The sequence below is a fragment of the Amblyraja radiata genome, chromosome 15, assembly GCF_010909765.2.
Source record: "Amblyraja radiata isolate CabotCenter1 chromosome 15, sAmbRad1.1.pri, whole genome shotgun sequence".
NCBI lineage: Eukaryota > Metazoa > Chordata > Chondrichthyes > Rajiformes > Rajidae > Amblyraja > Amblyraja radiata.
The window spans coordinates 27137820-27159092 of record NC_045970.1 but is presented as its reverse complement, the minus strand read 5'-3'; the positions used below and the strand labels follow the sequence as shown (position 1 = coordinate 27159092).

Sequence of the window (21273 nt, the reverse complement as noted above, 5' to 3'; positions counted from 1 at the left end):
TCTTGCCACCAAAGTGGGTAACCTTACATTTATCCACATTAAACTGCATCTGCCATGCATCTGCCCACTCACCCAACTTGTCCAAGTCACCCTGCATCCTCATAGCATCCTCCTCACAGTTCACACTGCCACCCAGCTTTGTGTCATCTGCAAATTTGCTAATGTTACTCTTACTCACAGCATTCAGCGGCGCAGCGCGGCGGCGGGAGATTCAAATTAACAACGGTCCCTTACCGCGAATCGGCTTCAACTGCTTCAATTGCCGACTGCGGTTTATTTCCATCCCGGACGAGGTCTTGACCTACCACCTGACGTGGGACCACTGGAGGGTCGCTCCGGTTGCGGTGGCCTGTGGTGTTGTTTTGGCCGTTTTCGGCTGTTGAACGATCGTCCCCCTGCGGCCTATATTGCTAGCTGCTAGCCGGCGGAACCGCTAGAATCCCTGCACGCTGCCCGGAGAGGACGCTGGCGTTGACTGTTCGCCGCTTCTCCGCCCGCTGTTCCCCCCCCCCCCGTCTGTTACCTACCTGTTACCTGTTACCTACCTGCCTGTCTGTTCCCTGCCTGTACCTGTGCCTGTGCACCATCGACGCTGTTCCCTCCTGTGCCTGTGCACCATCGATGCTGGATGCTGGACACCTCCTGTGCCTGTGCCTGTGCACCATCGACGCTGTTCCCTCCTGTGCCTGTGCACCATCGATGCTGGACACCTCCCTGCACCAGTGAGGGAGCTGGATCCTCTCTGCACCCGCACCGCTGGACAACCTCTCTACACCTGCACTGCTGGACAACCTCTCTGCACCTGCACTGCTGGATACTCTCTGCACCCTCATCGCTGGACTACCTCTACACCTGCTCTGCTGGACAACCTATCTGCTCCCTCAATGCTGGACACCTCGCTGCATCTGCATTGCTGGTCAACCTCTTTGCTCCCTCGCTGCTCGACACCTCACTGCACCCGCTCTGCTGGACAACCTCTCTGCTCCCTCACCGCTGGATACTCTCTCCACCTGCACCGCTGGACACCTCCCTGCACCCTCACCATCATGCTCAAATATTAAACTCTACAAATGACTGGTTTCTTCAACAACCACATCCCATCCTGCATCCAAGTCATTAAACAGCTTAGACTTCTACGTCGACCCCGTTTCATCCACAGAGGCTCTCGGCGCAAGCTTGTTTACTTCAATCACGGACATTCCATTCCATCCATCTGCTCACTATCACGCTCTACCCTCCCTCAACTGCGTCACCCCCCATCCCAGCTGACCGCACGCACGGTCAACCGGGACAACTTCAGATCTCTCCAGCCTGCCCCCATCCCTCCACCCTCTCATAATGCCAACTTTGCCCTCCTCAACACCAGGTCGCTCAACAACAAAGCCCTTGCCCTCCATGAACTAATCCTTGACAACACTCTGGACTTCCTTCTGCTCACTGAGACCTGGCAACAACCCAATGTCTTCTTCTCCCTCAATCAAGCATCCCCACCTGGTTTTAATTACATTTCCAAACCCCGCCCCTCCCGCCATGGAGGTGGCCTCGCTGTTATTTTTAACCAGAATTTTCGGATCACTGAACTCACCAGTAGCATCATTTGAATTCCTCGCCTTCAAAACCCTTTCCTCCATGACAGTCATCCTCATTTACCGGCCACCTAAACCAAACCCCTCCTTCCTATCTGGCTTCACTGAACTCCTCACACTTGCCTCATCCCTCTCCCCACGTCTGCTGCAACTTGGTGACTTAAATATTCACATGGACTCCCCCACCTGCAAGCTCGCATCTGAATTCGCCTTTTTACTTGACAACTTCTCTCTCACTCAGTACGTCACCTTTCCCACCCATGACACAGGTCACATCCTTGACCTGGTCTGCTCCACAAATCAACCGGTACTCGACCTCCATCCATGCCTCTTCCCCCTCTCTGATCATAAGCTTATACGGTTCACCATTCCTTCTCCGACACCTCGCCCCTGCTTCCTCCGAGAAATCACCTTCCGTAATCTAAAATCCATTGATCCCCTCCATCTCTCTGACCTCCTCTCCACCACTCTCCCCCTGGACTCAACCCCCATCTCACCTGATGATCTCACAAACCATCTCAACTCCACCTTGTCTACCTCCCTTAACACTATGGCCCCCCTCAAAACAAGAACCGTAACTTTCAACACATCTTCACCCTGGTACACACCTGCACTTCGTAAACTGAAACAGACTGGTCGCCAACTTGAACGACTCACAAAGAAATCATCTCTCACAGTCCACCTTGAAGCTTACAAACTCCACCTCACTGACTACAAAGATGCCCTCATTGCTGCAAAATCTGCCTACCTCTCCTCCATATTCAATGATCCCTGCCTAAACCACAGAACCCTCTTCTCCACAGTGGGCAACCTCCTCAAGCCTCGAGCCAACACTCTCCCTACCTCTACTCCGGTTCTCTGCAACTCATTCCTCCACTTTTTCGCTGATAAAATCAGCACCATCTATCAATCTTTATCCCCTGTACCCGACTCCCCAGCATCTACTCCACCACCTACCAAGGCCCCTCCTTTCAACATCTCCACTGAACTCCTTACCCCTCCTCCACACTGCTTCCTCTCCCAGTTTGACCTGGTCACCCCTATTGAAATCTCCAAACTCATCAGCTCTTCCAAACCCACTACCTGCTCCCTCGACCCTCTTCCCACTCCCCTGCTGAAGTCCTGCCTCCCCGTTCTCTGCCCCTACCTCACTAATCTCTTCAACTCCTCATTGTCCCAAGGAATTGTCCCCTCTGCTTTCAAAACTGCTGCTGTCACACCAATCTTAAAGAAACCTGGTCTTGATCCCTCCTCTCTCATTAACTACCGAATAATCTCAAACCTCCCCTTTCTTTCAAAAACCCTGGAGTGTATCGTTGCGTCGCAACTTCATTCCCAACTCCTTGCGTATAACCTACTTGAACCCCTCCAATCTGGCTTTCGCCCCCTCCATAGCACAGAAACTGCTCTCCTCAAAGTCCTCAACGACCTCCTCACCTCTGCTGACACTGGTTCCCTCAACATCCTCATCCTCCTCGACCTGAGCACAGCCTTCGATACAGTGAACCATAACATCCTGCTCACCAGACTCAAAGACCTCGGCATTGAAGGCTCTGCACTCAGCTGGCTCCGTTCCTACCTTTCCAACAGATCCCACTTCATCTCTCTCCACAACCACACCTCTGCTACAGCCACAGTCACTCAAGGCGTTCCCCAAGGCTCCGTACTCGGCCCCCTCCTCTTCATCATCTACATCCTCCCCCTTGGTCAGATACTCCGCCACTTCAACCTGGACTTCCACCCTCTCCCTTGAGCCTCACATCCGCCATGTAATTAAAACCTCCTTCTTTCATCTCCGCAACATCGCCAAACTCAGACCCTCTCTCACACCTCCCGCTGCTGAAAGACTCATCCATGCCTTCATCTCCTCCCGACTGGACTATTGCAACTCACTTCTCCTTGGCATCAGCTCCACCTACATCAACCGACTCCAACTGGTCCAGAACGCAGCCGCCCGACTCATCACCCACACCAAATCCTGGCATCACATCACTCCAGTCCTCAAACAACTTCACTGGCTTCCCATCTCCCACCGGATCACCTACAAAATCCTGATCCTCACCTACAAAACCCTCCACCATCTGGCCCCCCCATATCTCACTGACCTCCTCTCCCCCTACCAACCCTCACAGTCCCTCAGATCCACATCAGCTGGTCTCCTCTCCATCCACAAGTCCAACCTCCGCAGTTTTGGGGACAGAGCCTTCTCCAGGGCAGCTCCCAGGCTCTGGAACTCCCTCCCCCAACTGATCCGCAATTCTGTGTCCCTCACCATCTTCCAGTCCCGCCTCAAGACCCATCTCTTCACCTCTGCCTATCCTTAGCCCCACGTCCCCCTCCCTTTTCATCTGTGCACTAATTGCCTCATATTGTTTTGAATTGTATTCTGTCTTTACTTTGTGTACTAGTCATGTCTCTACTATTTATTTCATTCCCCTTACATGTGTTTCCTCTACCTGCTAAATTTTTGTAAGGTGTCCTTGAGACTCTTGAAAGGCACCCATAAATAAAATTTATTATTATTATTATTATTAATCCCTTCATCAAAATCATTAATGTATATTGTAAATAGCTGCAGTCCCAGCACCGAGCCATGTGGTACCTCACTAGTCATTGTCTGACATTCTGAAAGGGATTTGTTAAAAGGGACTCTTTGTTTCCTGTCTGCCAACCAATTTTCTATCCATGTCAGTACCCTACCCCCAATACCATGTGCTCTAATTGTGCCCACTAATCTCCTATGTGGGACCTTATCAAAGGCTTTCTGAAAGTCCAGATAAACTACTTCCGCTGTCCATTTTCCTGGTTACATCCTCAAAAGATTCCAGAAGATTAGTCAAGCATGATTTCCCCTTCGTAAATCCATGCTGACTCAGACGGATCATGTTACTGCTATCCAAATTTAGCATTAATGTAAAGGAAATAGAAATATAGAAAATAGGTGCAGGGGTAGGCCCTTCAGCTCTTGGAGCCTACAATAGATATACAAATATTTAAAAAAAGATAATAACACTTGAATGATCAACTTTCAACTGCCATGTAAAAATGAATACTACACAAAACACTAGGAAAGAATTAAAGACAAATATGTTTAGAGGTGAAATGAGAAGTCTGTTTTCCAAACTATGACTTGGGATCTATTCTAAGGAAATATACCTGGATGCACCGCTGGGGCACCAGCAGTATGAACATTGACTTCTCTAACTTCAAGTAACCCTTGCTTTCCCCCTCTCTCCATCGCTCCCTTCCCAGTTCTCCGGCCAGTCTGATGGTCTCCGAGTACATTTTATCTCTGTTTGCTTTGTTGTTACCTTCTCCCAACTAACAATGATCTATTCTACATTTTCCTTGACCTCCATCCTCTTTGTCCTGGTTTCACACCTTACACTTCCTTATCTATGCATCTCCCTCTCCCCTGACTTCAGTCTAAAGGAGGGTCTCGATCCGAAACGTCACCCATTCCTTCTCTCCAGAGATGCTGCCTATCCCGCTGCGTTACTCCATCATTTTTGTGTCTATCTATAGTTTACTAAGCAGCAATGAGACTTGGACAACCTATTACAGGGACATCAAGGCATTAACATATAGCTGTCGCTGCAGAATCCTCCATATCTGCTGGATGGACAGTTGGACAAACATCTGTAACCACCAGCATTGGACCCATAAATACACTCTGTCTGCTCCACTGGGTGGAACATGCTTATGTCTGTACCGAAAGGAACTGCAGAATCTACTTTATACTGAAGATAGACACAGAGTGCCAGAGTAACTCAGCGGATCAAGCAGCAGATCTGAAGAAAAGGGATTGTCGGTGACATTTCAGGTGAGGAATCTTCTTCAGTCTCAGTCTGAAGAAGGATCTTGACCCATACATCAACCACATGTTTTTGCCTGCTGATATCATACTCCTGAAACAGAGACTCATGGGACTGCAGATGCCGGAATCTTGAGGAATAAATATAAAGTACTGGAGTAACTTTGTCTGAAGAAGGGTCTCGCCCCAAAATGCTATCCATTCCCTCCACAAATGCTGCCTGACCCTCTGAGTTACTCCAGCACATTCTGTTTCACACCTGAAACAGATACTACCCTCTGAGCTCCGTTGTAGGGCGAGATTACCAAATAGTTAAATGGTATCTCTCAAAGCCTTTCTTGTAAGAAAAACGGCACATCCCCATGGATTCCTGGGAATCCCTGGCCCATGATCGCTCAAAGTGAAGGAGGAACATTTGGGATGTTACGGAGAACTTCAGGTATGCAGAAGCTTAGGGAGAATCAGGAAGAAGGTATAGGAGCTTGAAAACTGTGACGTCCACATCCAGCAACAGCTTCTTCCCTACAGCCATCAGGCTATTAAACACCACAACCTCAAACAAGCTCTGAACCACATAGACTTGGGGGCATTGGTATTGTTTTTTTGTACTATTATTGTTTGTTTTTATGTGTATGTAGGTGTGTGTATATATACACACACATATTTGTGTGCGTATTTGTATGTAAGTGTGTATATGTGTGTATACTGTATATATATGTGTATATTCACACTGAACTTTTTTTTCTCATTTATTATATTGCTTACAGTGTACTAGGTTTACATATTCTGTTGTGCTGCTGCAAGTAAGAATTTCATTGTTATATCTGGGACATATGACAAGTAAACACTCTTGACTCTTGAAGGAGTGCACTACCTTGTAAAACCCCAGTCTCACGGTGCGAGTCCACCCACGAGTGATCCCGAGATTAAAACAAATCAAACTCGTGATAATCACGTAGAATTAACGTAGCGGGAACGTCGGAACTCGTAACGCTAACGGCAGGTACTCGGGAAACTTGTTAACTCATGAAAATCTTTCAACATGATAAAAGATTTCCACGAATCAAATTTACTCTTGAAGTAAAAATTTTAAACGTTTAAACTCGTTGGAAGAACGTAGATGCCCAGGTAAATTTGACTCGAGTAAAAGTAAAGATTTTCACGAGTTAACAAGTTTCCCGAGATGCCAGGCATCTCGTGTGAGTCTGCTGGCTCCACATCAGCCTTATCAGTCACCTGGGAACCTTGACAACCAGAGTGGAAGCATGTTATCATCAATCCCAAGTAGATGATGACATTGCATTTAATAAAGGCTTTTAAATGAATTCTATTGTTTAAAAATATACACTGCCTTAAAGTGGTATATTTTCACATGTTTGCATAGTCCCGCTACTGTTTGAACACATTTATTAATATAATTTAATGTTATAGAGCCATAGAATCTTATTGCCCCAAAACAGGTCCTTCAGCCCACCGGATCTGTGCCGACCAGCATGCACCCATTTACACTAATCTTCTGTGTTGGAAGGAACTGCAGATGCTGGTTTAAATCGCGGGCTACTTGAAGTATTGGGAAGGGGGAGGAGATAAGTAACCCTTGCTTTCCCTCTCTCTCCATCCCCTCCCCCTTCCCAGTTCTCCGACCAGTCTTACTGTCTCCGACTACATTTTATCTCTCTACTGCCCACTCCCCTGATATCAGGCTGAAGAAGGGTCTCGACTGAAATGTCACCCATTCCTTGTCTCCAGAGATGCTGCCTCGCTGAGTTACTCCAGCATTTTGTGTCTATCTACACTAATCTTCTAATGATCCCATTTATCATTCCCCAGACATTCCCATCTTACTCTCCCCAGATTCTACCAATCACTTATGCACTAGATAGACACAAAATGCTGGAGTAACTTCTCCATTCCTTCTCTCCAGAGATGCTGCCTGTCCCGCTGAGTTACTCCAGCATTTTTTGTCTGTCTTCGAGTTAAACCAGCATCTGCAGTTCTTTCCTACACATTTATGCGCTAGTGTCAGTTTAATTAGAACCAGCCCCTTACTAATTTACTGCTTCCCCCAACTGAATGTTCAATGCGATTGCATTTTTCTTAATTCAATATGCCATTATTTTGTCTCAAGTTCCTAATGCAGTACATCAGTGGAAAATACACTCTGTTGCTCTATTCTTAAAATACCATTATTCCCTTCCTCTGGCCTCACATTTCATGCATCCTCTCCTTATCACACAGCCTTTTGTCTCCTTTTCATCTCTGCCCTTTGCTCATCCATCTGTCAATCAACCTCCCTCACCTTTAGTTTAGTTTAGAAAAACTAAACCTGTATCCACCTATCACTCGCTTGGCTTTGTCCTGCCTCCATCTCTCCTCCAGCTTCCCCCCTGGCCCGCCCCAATAGAATCAATTTGAGGAAGAGACCCAACCCTAATTGCCGCCTATCCATGCCATCCAGAGAAGCTGCCTGACCCGCTGAGTTCCTTCAGCACTTTGAATCTTTTGTTCAAGAACCCAGCATCTGTAGTTCCATGTGCCTACAAATGCCACCAAGTCCTTCGTAAAAGGAGCTAAATGGGCAAAATTCCGCTGACACAGTGGTTTGACAGCTTCTGACAATGTTTTTCTCGTTATGCTTCATGATCCATTTGCATTTCAGGTCAGCGGGTATACAATGCATTCAGAAAGTATTCAGACCCCTTCACTTTTTCCACATTTTATGTTACAGCCTTATTTTAAAATTGAATAAATAATTTTTTTTCATCATCAATCTACACACAATACCCCAGAATGAAGAAGCAAAAACAGGTGTTTACAAATTTTTGCAAAGTAATTAAAAAGAAATAACTCAAATATCACATTTACATAAGTATTCAGACCCTTTGCTATGACACTCAAAATTGAGCTTAGGTTCATCCTGTTTCCATTGATTATCCTTGAGATGTTTCTACAACTCAACTAAAGTCCACCAAGGGTAAATTAAATTGATTGGACATGATTTGGAAAGACACACACCTATCTATATAAGGTCCCACAGTTGACAGCGCATGTCAGAGCAAAACCCAAGCCATGAAGATGAAGGAATTGTCCGTAGACCTCCGAGAGAGGATTGTGTTGAGACACAGATCTGGGAAAGGGTATAAAACAATTTCTGCAGCATTGCAGCTCCAAAGAGCACAGTGGCCTCCGTCATTCTTAAATGGAAGAATTTTGGAACCACCAGGACTCTTCATAGAGCTGGTCGCCCAGCCAAACTGAGCAATCGGGGGAGAAGGGCCTTGGTCAGGGAGGTGACCAAGAACCCAAGGGTCACTCTGACAGAGCTCCAGAGTTCCTCTGTGGAATTGGGAGAACCTTCCAAAAGGACAAATATATCAGCAGCACTCCACCAATCAGGCCTTTATGTTAGAATGGCCAAACGAAAGCCACTCCTCAGTAAAAGGCACATGACAGCCCACTTGGAGTTTGCCAAAAGGCACCTAAAGGACTCTCAGACCATGAGAACCAAGATTCTCTGGTCTGATGAAACCAAGATTGAACTCTTTGGCCTGAATGCCATGCGTAATGTCTGGAGGAAACCAGGCACCGCTCACCACCTGGCCAATACCATACCTACGGTGAAGCATGGTGGTGGCAGCATCATGCTGTGGGGATGTTTTTCAGCGGCAGGAACTGGGAAACTAGTCAGGATCGAGGGAAAGATGAATGGAGCAAAGTACAGAGAGATCCTTGATGAAAACCTGCTCCAGAGCATTCTGGACCTCAGACTGGGGTGGAGGTTCACCTTCCAACAGGACAACGACCCTAAGCATACAGTAAAGACAATGCAGGTGTGGCTTCGTGACAAGTCTGTGAATGTCCTTGAGTGGCCCAGCCAGAGCCCGGACTTGAACCTGATCGAACATCTCTGGAGGGACCTGTGCATTGACTGTCCCCACGCAACCTGATAGAGCTTGAGATGATCTGCAGAGAAGAATGGGAGAAATTACCCAAATCCAGGTGTGCCAAGCTTGTAGCATCATACCCAAGAAGACTTGAGACTGTAATCGCTGCCAAAGATGCCTCAACAAAGTACTGGGTAAAGGGTCTGAATACTTATGTAAATGTGATATTTAAGTTATTTATTTTTAATTAATTTGCAAAAATTTCTAAACACTTGTTTTCGCTTTTTTATTCTGAGGTATTGTCTGCAGATTGATGATTAAACTTTTTTTTTTTAATCCATTTTAGAATAAGGGTGTAACGTAGCAAAATGTGGAAAAGTGAAGAGGTCTGAATACTTTCTGAATGCACTGTATGTGAGGAGATCCTACAATGGCATTGCTTGGTTTTGAGACCATCAGCCTGATATGTTCTCACCTAAAAGCACGTCCTATCTAGGGGGCGCTCCTCTGTGTGCAGCCATGTCAGCAGCGCGTCCGTTTTTTCAACTTTTTTTTATTTTTTAGTATGTTTTAAAGTGTGTATTTAATGTTCCTTCGTGTGTTTTGTGTGGGGGGTGGTGTGGGGGGGTAAGGGGGAAACCGCTTCGGTCGCCTCCTCCATGGAGAGGCGACTTTTTCCAGGTCGCCTCCCCCGTGGCCTAACATCAAGGATCGGCGCGGCCTTTCCCGGAGACGCGCCCGGGGCTTCAGCGGCGGGTGCAGTGTGGACTCGTGGACTCTTGGCGTGGAGCGGGTGAGCCCTCGCTGGGGCTCGCTGGAGGGGAGCGCTCCGTTTCGCTGGCCCGGGGCAGCCGGCAGCCTGAAGTCGCTGCCTGAAGCCGCGGTCTGCAGAGCTCCAGCTGGTGCGGCGTCTACAGCCTCGTGGGGGACCCGGGGGAAGAAGAAGCCATCACTGCCGGCCCGCGGCCAACTCCTACCGCGGGGCCGGCATGGACTCACCATCACCCCTGGAGGGGAGCTTCGACCGCCGGCCCTGCAGTCTACGGTGCTTCTGGCTGCGGCGGGGACTTTAAATCTCGACCGCCGGCCTGCGGCCTACACCATCTTAAAGCCGCGGTCTCCGGTGAGGAAGAGCCGATCCTGGACTGACTCTGGACTCTGGTCCTGTACACGGGGGGGGGAATGGAGGAGGACTGGCCAAATTTTTGTGCCTTCCACCACAGTGATGAATGCTGTGGTGGATGTTTGTGTTACAGTTTTATTGTGTGTTCTTTATTATTGTACTGCTGCTGACAACCCAAATTTCCACCGACCCTGGTTGTGTGGCAATAAATTATATCTTATATCTTATATCTATGCAGCCTGCCCTTTGACAGTTGCAGAATTCCATGCAACAGGAAAACCAACCAGTCAATAAACTGCAAAAAGATGGCTTGTTTAGTTTAGTCTAGTTTAGTTTAGAGATACAGCGTGGAAACAGGCCCTTCGGCCCACCGAGACCACGCCGACTGCCTCACTCGTACTACACTTCTATCCTACACACTAGGAACAATTTACAGAAGCCAATTGACCTACAAAGCTACACACCTTTGGAATGTGGGGGGATACTATGAAAGTAAGTATGCAGGTACAGCAGGATGAAAGTAAGCATGCAGGTACAGCAGGCAGTGAAGAAAGCGAATGGCATGTTGGCCTTTATAACAAGAGGAATCAAATATAGGAGCAAATAGGTTCTTCTGCAGTTGTACAGAGCCCTAGTGAGATCACACCTGGAGTACTGTGTGCAGTTTTGGTCCCGTAATTTGAGAAAGGACATTCTTGCTATTGAGGGAATGCAGCATAGGTTTACAAGGTTAGTTCCCGGGATAGCGGGATTGTCATATGTTGAGAGAATGGAGCAGCTGGGCTTGTACACTCTGGAGTTTAGAAGGATGAGAGGGTATCTCATTGAAACATATAAGATTGTTAAGGGTTTGGACACGTTAGAGGCAGGAAACATGTTCCCGATGTTGGGGGAGTCCAGAACCAGGGGCCACAGTTTAAGAATAAGGAGTAAGCCATTTAGAATGGAGACGAGGAAACACTTTTTCTCACAGAGAGTGCTGAGTCTGTGGAATTCTCTGCCTCAGAGGGTGGTGGAGGCAGGTTCTCTGGATGCTTTCAAGAGAGAGCTAGATAGGGCTCTTAAAAATAGTGGAGTCAGGGGATATGGGGAGAAGGCAGGAACGGGGAACTGATTGGGGATGATCAGCCATGATCACATTGAATGGCGGTGCTGGCTCGAAGGGCCAAATGGCCTGCTCCTGCACCTATTGTCTATTGAAAGCAGTGTACCCAGAGAAAACCCACGAGATCACAGGGAGAATGTACAAACTCCATACAGACAGCATCCATAGTCAGAATCGAACCCGGGTCTCTGGCGCTGTGAGACAGCTGTTCTACTGCTGCACCACCATGCCGCTTGTATTTTAGTATATAGTTGAACTGGACAGAGGTAGAGAGTCTGCACTTTGATGGACAAGTAAAATTTGGTGATGCAAGAACAATGCAATTCTCCGTTACCCAGGTACGGAGCATGTACCTGCTAGACCACTTTGTTTATACTGGATACTGCTCATCCCCATCAATAGAACTGTGCATTACAGGCATTTTAGTTCAGCAGGGTGTCACCCATTGCGATACTCCAGAACTTTGTGACCTTTTGTGTATTAACCGGCATCTGCAGTTCTTTGTTTCTACACGAAACACAAAATATACGGTTTGACTGTCAAACAATGCTCACAATTGCCTGCAGCAAGTCTAACAAAAATACCTTCATGCATCTGAGTAAATGGCACACAAATGCTGCTTGATGACTCCTCGCTAAAAGCAGGAAACATTTATTAATTGATATGCAAATATTTCACCAGCTGGGAAAGTACCGATTGATTTACTGGCACAGATCAACACATGTTAAGCCGTTCTCAGGTGCACAACAGTGTCTTATCATTGGGAGGCAAAGTATATTTGGAATTTGAAACTTTTCCAAAATGTATCCTCCCCGCGTTAGTTATTTACTACATCGCAGTATATTTTTCCGGAAGATCCCGATGAAAGAAGTACAAATGGAAAGTACCTTTTTATTTTAAAATAGACTTTATTCATATAGTAAATACATACGATACGTGAACCGTGCGAAAAAATTCATCCGACATGCTCGGAGGCTATACAAATTGTTCAATCCAGTCTATACATTTCTCAAATCTGTCCCCCACCCGTGCCACTCATGTGGCCCCTGGTGTGGGATACCTTCCCTTATTTTGAGGGGCGTCTCCACCACACCCTGCCCCCCGTGTCCAGCAGCGGAAGGAAGTACCGTCAACCTTATTTTTTACAGAGGAGAACACAGTAGTAGAAGAGTATTGATTGGGAACATGGTTGTTGACATGGAAGCACTAGAGAACGAGAGAAAGAGAAGAAACAAAAGGAGGCCTCGGAGACTGCAGATGCTGGAGTCTTGAGTAAAAAACAAACCGCTGGAGGACCTTCTATCAAACAAGCCTTTCAGCCTCTTCCCCTGACCATGCTACTCCCAAAAAGACTCCTACAACCAATTAAATATCCTTTAATGATCTGCCTGTTGCTGGAAGCATTGCTTCCTAACGCAGACAACCCTGAGTTCATTGAAAGGCACCTGAACTTAACAGACTATAATTTGTATAAACATAGTTAACTTTACTTTAGTTTAGAGATACAGAGCGAAAACAGACCCTTCGGCCCACCGAGTCCGCGCCGACCAGCGATCACCCCGTACATTGGAACTATCCTACACACTAGGGACAATTTACAATTTTACAGAAACTAATTAACTTACAAATCGATAAGTCTTTGGAGTGTGTGAAGAAACCGGTTCACCCATAGAAAACCCATGCGGTCACAGGGAGAACGTACAAACTCCCTACAGACAACACCCATAGTCAGGATCGAACCTGGGTCTCTGGAACTGCAAGGCAACAACTCTACCATCCTAGGGCACTGATGGTACCTTCCTTTTCTTAAGCACAAGGAAAGAGGGGCAGCACCAACAAAAATATTCTGCTCCCCTTGCACTCAGTGGGACGAGAGAAGTCATAGTCATAGTATGTTGGGTAGGTAGGGCAGGACGATCTGCAGTAGCAGGAAGAGGAGTTTGCAACCAATAAAATTAATTATATTTTCTAATTTACGAGCAGGGGAACATTAGCCGGAAGGGTTAGTGGAAAACCCGCCTATGTCCTCGTCATCCCTGGCAGCACCTCCTGTGCTGTCTGAACTTGAACAATTACAGAATTCCAGCAACAGGTAAATCAACCAACAAATAAGTTGCCAAAAATATGCCCAGTATTGTTGCGTATAGTTGAACTCGGAAGAGGGAAATGGCTGCATTGGGGTAAACCTCAGTCTACCTTTACTCAGACTTTACTGACCCTTTAATCAGACTTCACTGGACTTTATCTTGCACTAAACGTTATTCCCTTTATCCTGCATCTGTACACTGTGGACAGCTTGATTGTATGTATAGTCTTTCCGCTGACTGGATAGCACACAACAAAAAGGCTTTTCACTGTACCTCTGTACACGTGACAATAAACTAAACTAAACAAACAAGTACAATCTGCTGATGCATAAACCGTACAGTTCTGTATGACTCCAAGCACTGATACATGTACCTGCTTGACCACAATGTTTGTACACCACTCTCGCCCTTGAATAAAACTATGCATTACAGTTCAGCAGGGTAAAACACAAGCAATTTATAATGAATGTGCATAAAAGTTAAACGGAGCATTCACAAGTCCTCTTCAGACTAGTAACCGATTCACTTTCATTGAGGTAACTGATTTCTCAGCCAGGCATCTCTAAGAAGTTAGACACAAAGTGCTAGAGTAGCTCAGCATCTCTGGAGAAAAGGATGGGTGACATTTCGGGTCGGGACCCTTAAGAAGAAGGGTCCCAACCCAAAATGTCACCCATCCTTTTTCTCCAGAGATAGTGCCTGAGGCTCTGAATTACTCCAGCACTTTATGTCTATCTTTGGTATAGACCAACATCTGCAGTTCCTTGTTTCTACATCTCTAAGAAGCTAATTTGCAGCCAACACAAGGTCAATGAGTCCAAGATATTGATGGTAATTTCTCTATATTGTACTAAATGAAATACTGTTGTTAATATAGATCGGTCACCCTTCAATCCAGAAATGAGATGCCAATTTTATAAAGCAGCTTTAAAGTGTTTCAACAACTTGCATCATCCCTTGACTAAAAGTTGTCTTACAGAAACACTGTCAACCAAAACCTGGCACAAAGAACATTTGGAGATGGTAGGTTGGGGGAGGAGGATCAACAGCTTAGTGAGAGAGATATGTTTAAGATTAGGAGAAAGCAGGTGAGGCTTGAGAAGGGAATCTAAAAGCTTAGGACCTTCCAATGCTGGAACACTTAAACTAAAGGATGATCAAAGTGATACAGATCTCCTGGAGGATCGTAGGGCTGGGGGAAATCACAGTGCGAGAGAAAACACGGTAATGTCAGGGAGACATTTGGGGAAAAAAAAGTATATTCTGAGTTAATCTTGAGCTTTGTGGTAATGGATGAATGGTAAAGGGAATGAGTCACAGGTGGAGTCTAATGCAACATAAGGTACGGTAATGATGAAGAAGGGCCCCGACCCGAAACATCACCCATCCTGTTTTTTCCCCAGCGATGCTGCCTGTCCCACTGAGTTATTCCAGCATTTTGTGTCTATCTTTGGTATAAACCAACACCTGCATTCCTTGTTTCGATATATCCTGAAACTGCTGCACTCACCCTTAACCTGGGAAAGGTTAAGCTGACCGTCCACATTTAGGAGGGATCTGGTGAAGCAGAAGAGAAAGTTCAGGCAGTGTGGGGCCTACAGAAACACAGGACTGCCTTGGACAGGAGGCATGGTTGGGAGCAGAGCGGATTCCAAGCAATGCTGCGAGGCTTCAAGGTTTTTGAGTACTCAATAAATATTTTTTAAACTATCAAAACTGCCGTATGAAAAAAATGATTGATTTGAAAAGTTACTAAAAAACTCAGCGCTATGAACTAAAGTAAATAAATTAAAATGAAACATATTTTCTTTGTTGCCCAGACAGGGAGTGCTTGTTAAAATTATCAGTGTTTGAGCATCTAATCCAATATATTACTGGAAAATTCCAACAGGTGGCGTCACATACAGGGCAGTACAGTGGCGCAGCAGTAGAGTTATGCCCCTGTCCCACTTAGGAAACCTGAACGGAAACCTCTGGAGACTTTGCGCCCCACCCAAGGTTTCCGTGCAGTTCCCGGAGGTTTTTGTCAGTCTCTCTACCGGCTTCCACTACCTGCAACCTCCGGCAACCACCTGCAACCTCCGGGAACCGCACGGAAACCTTGGGTGGGGCGCAAAGTCTCCAGAGGTTTCCGTTCAGATTTCCTAAGTGGGACAGGGGCAATCCTGACTATGGGTGCAGTCTTAACGAGCTTGTACGTTCTCCTTGGGACAGCGTGGGGGGTTTTCCTTGTGCTCCAGTTTCCTCCCATACTCCAAAGACGTACAGGTTTGTAGGTTAATTGGCTTTGGTACAAAATTGTAAATTGGCTCTAGTGTGTAGGATAGTGCTAGTGTACAGGAGCGATCGCTGGTCGGCGCGGACTCAGAGGGCCGAAGGGTCTGTTCCTTGCTGTATGTCTAAAGTCTAAAGGTTGGGGCTTCACTACCAGAGTTCACTGGCAGGACACATAGATGGTTATATCAGTACCTTTCACTCAGTGTGTAAGGGAGTGTCAGAATGCTGAACCTCAAGCCCCAGCTAGTGTAATTCTGTCTAATGATATCCCTCGTTAGGCCCTGATAGATGTTTCAAATTTCACTGCCAGTTTGTTCAGAAATAAAGCACATTAGAAACATAGAAAATAGGTGCAGGAGTAGGTCATTCAGCCCTTCAAGCCAGCACCGCCATTCAATATGATCATGGCTGATTATCCAAAATCAATACCCCGTTCCTTCTTTTTCCCCATATCCCGTGATTCCGTTAGCCCTAAGAGCTAAATTTAACTCTCTATTGAAACCAGTCAATTAGCCTCCACTGCCTTATGTGGCAGAGAATCCCACAGATTCACAACTCTCTGGCTGAAAAAGGTTTTCCTCATCTCAGTCCTAAATGGCCTACCCCTTATTCTTAAACTGTGACCCCTGGTTCTGGACTCCCCCAACCTTGGGGAACATGTTTCCTGCATTTTTTTCTATGTTTCTAAAACACATTGATTTCTATGATATGAATTTAACTGAGTACATGAGTTTGCATTCCGCCAGCTATTTGGCATCCATCACAAATATGTGACATGAAGTATGTAACTAAGGGCGCCTTTACTTATGCTTGTCCATTCTGCTGGAAGTCTCTGCAAAGTGGCCTGGCAGCTAGTGAAGTTAGTTTCTTGGCAGCTAGTGAAGTTAGTTTCTTCACAAAGTGTGTGGGGGTTGATATCTTCTCCTCCCTGGTGCTCAGTACACCTGCTTTTGCACTTTGCCCACAAAGTATAAACCTGTAGCTTCTCTATATTTATTGCATATGCTATCAACATTGAGTCAACATCAAGTTCCTTGACTTGCACGTCTCAGAAGATCTGGCATGGCCCCAGCACATTGATACAATCATAAACAAGTCCGTCAGTTCCTTAAAAGATTGAGGAGATTTGGTATGTTGATGAATGCATTCTTGAACATCTACAGGTGTATGGTAGAGAGCATATTAACTGGTTGCATCATGACCTGATTCGGCAACTCGACTGCCAGGAATGAAGGAGATTACAAAAAGTTTCCAACACTGCCCGGACCATCATGGGTACTGACCTATTCACTATCGAAGGCATCTATAAAAGGCGATGCTTCAAAAAGACAGCCAGCATCATCCAAGTTGGCGATATGCAGAGTACTGCCCTGCCGACTACAAACTCAGAAGGTTCAGAAGGTTCAAAGACCCTGGCAACGCTCTCATTGCATCCCTGCCATCGGGAGGAAGGTATAGGAACCTGAAAACTGCAACTTCCAAGTTCAGGAACAGCTTCTTCCCAACAAGCATCAGGCTATTTCACACTACGAACACCAACTAAACTACGAACTACCAAGTGCCTGGGCTACACTGGGAACTTCAGGCTTTATTTTGTTTTTTATATTTATTGAACTTGTATGGATGGTTTATAATATTATCTATTGAGTACTGTGTTTAAATACCTGTTGTGCTGTTGTAAGAATTTAATTGTCATAAAACACTCTTGACCTTTGGCACTCCAGAGGCTAAGCCTTTCACAGATTTAAGTAATTTTCCTTTAAAAGATTAATACCTTGGTACTGTACAGCACTGCCCACTACTGTAGGGAAACGGTACTTCATTTGTCAGGTTCTTAGATCTAGGTAGACGAGCTTAAATGGTGAAAGATGTAACACATCTTTTAAAGTTGAAATTATACCAGGTTTTTGCAACTGGTTTCCCGTTTATGAATAAAGGAACTCCCCAGTTTACGATCGCCCGACCTACGTACATTCCGTACATACGCACGAACGATTGGGATCCCGGCAGTATAGCGTTGAGGGGCCGCAGGGGTATTCTGCCGGATGAAAACTGTGTTCATGGCCACATTTCCCATTTGCGAACTGTTCGTGTTACAAACAATTCACAGGAATGGAACCCTGCCCTGGGGATGACCTCTAGTGTGAAATTTAAAAAATCTAGAACAATCATAAAACTAAGTCACACTAAAAAAAGTTTTGAACATTACGGGTGCAGTTGTATCTTCTAAAACTTAATGAAAGCACAGAAATTCAAGTTAGCTTAATGACACCTTGTAGCAACAGGTTTGAATAAATAGCCTATCCCTTGAATGGGAACAATTCCCCATTAAAGAGTATCACTGTTGTTAATGATAATTGAAATAAGCTATTCAGCTCCCTAGACATTTGACAGCAACAAGAACATATAATCCATTGATGACAAAACACAATGCCAGTTTGAGCAGAAAGATCTGCAGTTATTTAGAGTGCAAGTGCAACTCCGAGACAGTTTTCTGACGTTGTAGATCAATAGTCATTTTAATCCTGCAATTTTGCAAAATAGTGGCAACACATGAATACGAAGCATCTGATCAGGCTCACGTCACATGAAGAAATCAAGGAAGGGGGATGGGGAGGGGAGCCGTCTGAGATGGGCCGCACCATGGCCTGGCATCGGTCCAATTCCCTTTTGTTTAGAGGAAGTGATGTGCGCTGTGGCTTCGAACATTGTAAATTTAACTGCACCGTAACATTTCAGGATCGCAGTAACATCAATCGGATCGCATGAAAAGCCCATGATCACGTACCTGGATTCCACATTAATTGGTACTCCACTCTGCATCTGCAAATCTTTTTCCAGCTAGTTGAAACGACAATAGACCAGAAAACTGTCATGCTCCACCATTGCACAGTGTGACACTGAATAGTGGTGCAAGTGAGGCCACTCAACATGTACAAATCACCCGAGTCAGCAGCGGGTCACGCTGGACTTTTCTATAGGACTATTCAGAGGCCTCCCTGTGACTTAACAACCTGCTGAGGTCATCCAGGCCTCTTACACCTTTGCTGACAATCACAATGCTGATTGAGAATATTTTCTCAATAGTAAACTGGGTGAAGAAAGCCTTAAATGTGAAATCACATGGATTTGTCCGATCGGGAGGGTACACATTATTGAGCTTACAAATGGATCTTTCAGTAATTACATCAAAAAGCAATATTCATAATTTATATTTGCCGATAAATGAAGCATTTCAACAAGCAAGGGAACAATACGAATCTATCTATCAATACTGTGGCAATTGGGATCAGCAACCACATAGAATCTCATTCTGTCTGTACCATAAAATGATCCCTGACAGAGTCAATGAAAACTGATCACAGGGGTCGACTGGATCGGATGTTGCTCCATGTGCAGAGCGCGCAGATTGGATGCAGCCTGCAGTGGCACAGAGCTGTGGAGCAACAGTGGAGGACATCAAAAACATCGTCTGGCCAGGCCGACCCCTGCAACTCCAGCTCTGCAGCCACCAGGACAATGGGCCTTTATGGCCATTAGGACTAATGTTCTTAACAACTCTGATCTTGAAGGGTATAAGTGGCGCTGAAAAACTTGGCATCTCTCATGTACTACCTGTGCAATGCATCCAGCGCCTTCAACGCCGGCTGCAGGAGGCGCCCCCTGACAAAAGGATGGCCAGGCGAGGAGAGGAGTGGGCCGTCGGTTCACGGGTACTGCTCCAGTACAACGAGTGCACAGGCTGACTTGACTTTGGACTTCGAATAATGGTACCAAAAATGGTGGTGCCAGCATGTGTTATATATGCAAAAATAATCTCACTGTGCAGTTCATTATGTGACAAATGAACCACTATTAAACAACCTCAGTGTAATCTACTATTCTGACACTCTAGTACTTAAGTGTGATTGTGCCCGTGTTTAGGATTACATTTATTTTTTGACACTTGTACTGAGGTAGTGAAAAGTTTGGTTTTGCATGATACTCAAACAGATCAGACATACCTTACATAAATACAATCAAGTCAAACTCAATCACAATGGATAGAGCACAGGGGAAGATACAGAGTGCAGAATGTAGTTCTCATCCTTACAGCACGTCAGTTCCATAGACCAAGTCCAATGTCCACAATGGGGTGGAGGTGAATCGGATAGTATCCTAGCTTATAGAATGACCATTCTGAACCCCGATAACAGAGGGGAATAAGCTGTTCCTGACTCTGGTTTAAGCTTCTATACCTTCTGTGGATGGAGGCAGGAAGAAGGAGGAATGACTTAGGTGGAACAAGTTTCTGATTATTCACGGCTCTTTAGAGGTAGCGTGAAGTGGAGATGGAATCAAATGGTAGGAAGTCTGATTTCTGTAAAATAAGATTTTTACTGAACTGTATACAAAAATAAAGAATTTCACTGTACCCAGGTACGTGACAATAAAGCACCATTGATATTGCTGTTTAATTCTTGTTTTTAATTTTTTAAAGCAATTCAATGCACGAGTTGCAACATATTTACATTTCAGAACCCAATTAGTCTGCTTGATATTGGAGATATATGACCAAGTCATCCCTGAATTCTATGCCCCAGAGTCTATAAACAGTTGAGACATTAACCATTCAAAAGGTGCAAATAATAAAGATACAGAGAAGCCAAATTGGTTGTTTACCCCCATTCCCCAAGTACAATTCCCCAAGACACTTTCTGCTTCAACCCACGGTGAATCAGCTGAGCAAATTGCTAAGAAAACAGAAGGTTGCAGTAAGCCTGTAAACTGCTTTGATATCAGTTCAACAATCATACAGATGCTTTCTTAGTTTAGTTTAAAGATACAGCGTGGAAACAGACCATGCGGCCCACCGATCCGCGCCGACCAACGACCCCGCACACTAACACTAATCTACACACACTAGGGACAATTTAAATTATACCAAGACATTTATCCTACAACCTGTACGTCTTTGGAGTGTGGGAGGATGCAGCAATCCTGAAATAAATTCTAAATTCTAAATACTAATATAAAAGCAAATGCTGAAAATATTCAGCAGGGCAGTCAGCATCTGTGGTGGGAGAAACAGAGTTAATGCTTCATGTCTGATAAAAGCTCAGAGAGCTGATAACATGAACACCATTTCCCCTCAGTACACATGCTGCCCCAAATTCTGATCGGCTCTGGCAGTTTCAGCTTTTATTTCCATTTTTGCCTGCCTTTTACAAAAATTATTTGAATGTTTCCATAGATGGTTAAAACTTACCCGAAAGATAGAAATCTTGATGATCTATCTGGCTTTGCATCAACATCGTCCTGCTGCCCTGCGTCTTGTACAGGATGGAAGTCTTCTTCCTTTTCCTCCATATCTGGTTTTATAACAAAGTTTGTTAAGTATTATCCGAACACTTATCT

General features: G+C 45.4%; 1 protein-coding gene across 2 annotated transcripts in view; it reads right to left on the bottom strand.

Moving 5' to 3' along the window:
• The window catches only part of casp7 (caspase 7), a 48602-nt gene that overhangs the window by 20939 nt on the left and 6390 nt on the right, over positions 1-21273 (bottom strand). The window contains exon 2 of one of the 2 annotated variants that reach the window (XM_033033908.1): positions 21125-21227. In XM_033033908.1, coding sequence (XP_032889799.1) covers positions 21125-21225 — 101 coding nt within the window. In that variant the 5' untranslated portion in view covers positions 21226-21227. Of the gene's footprint in view, positions 1-18664; positions 18756-21124; positions 21228-21273 lie in introns of those variants that run through there. The other variant, XM_033033909.1, reaches the window with a different exon arrangement.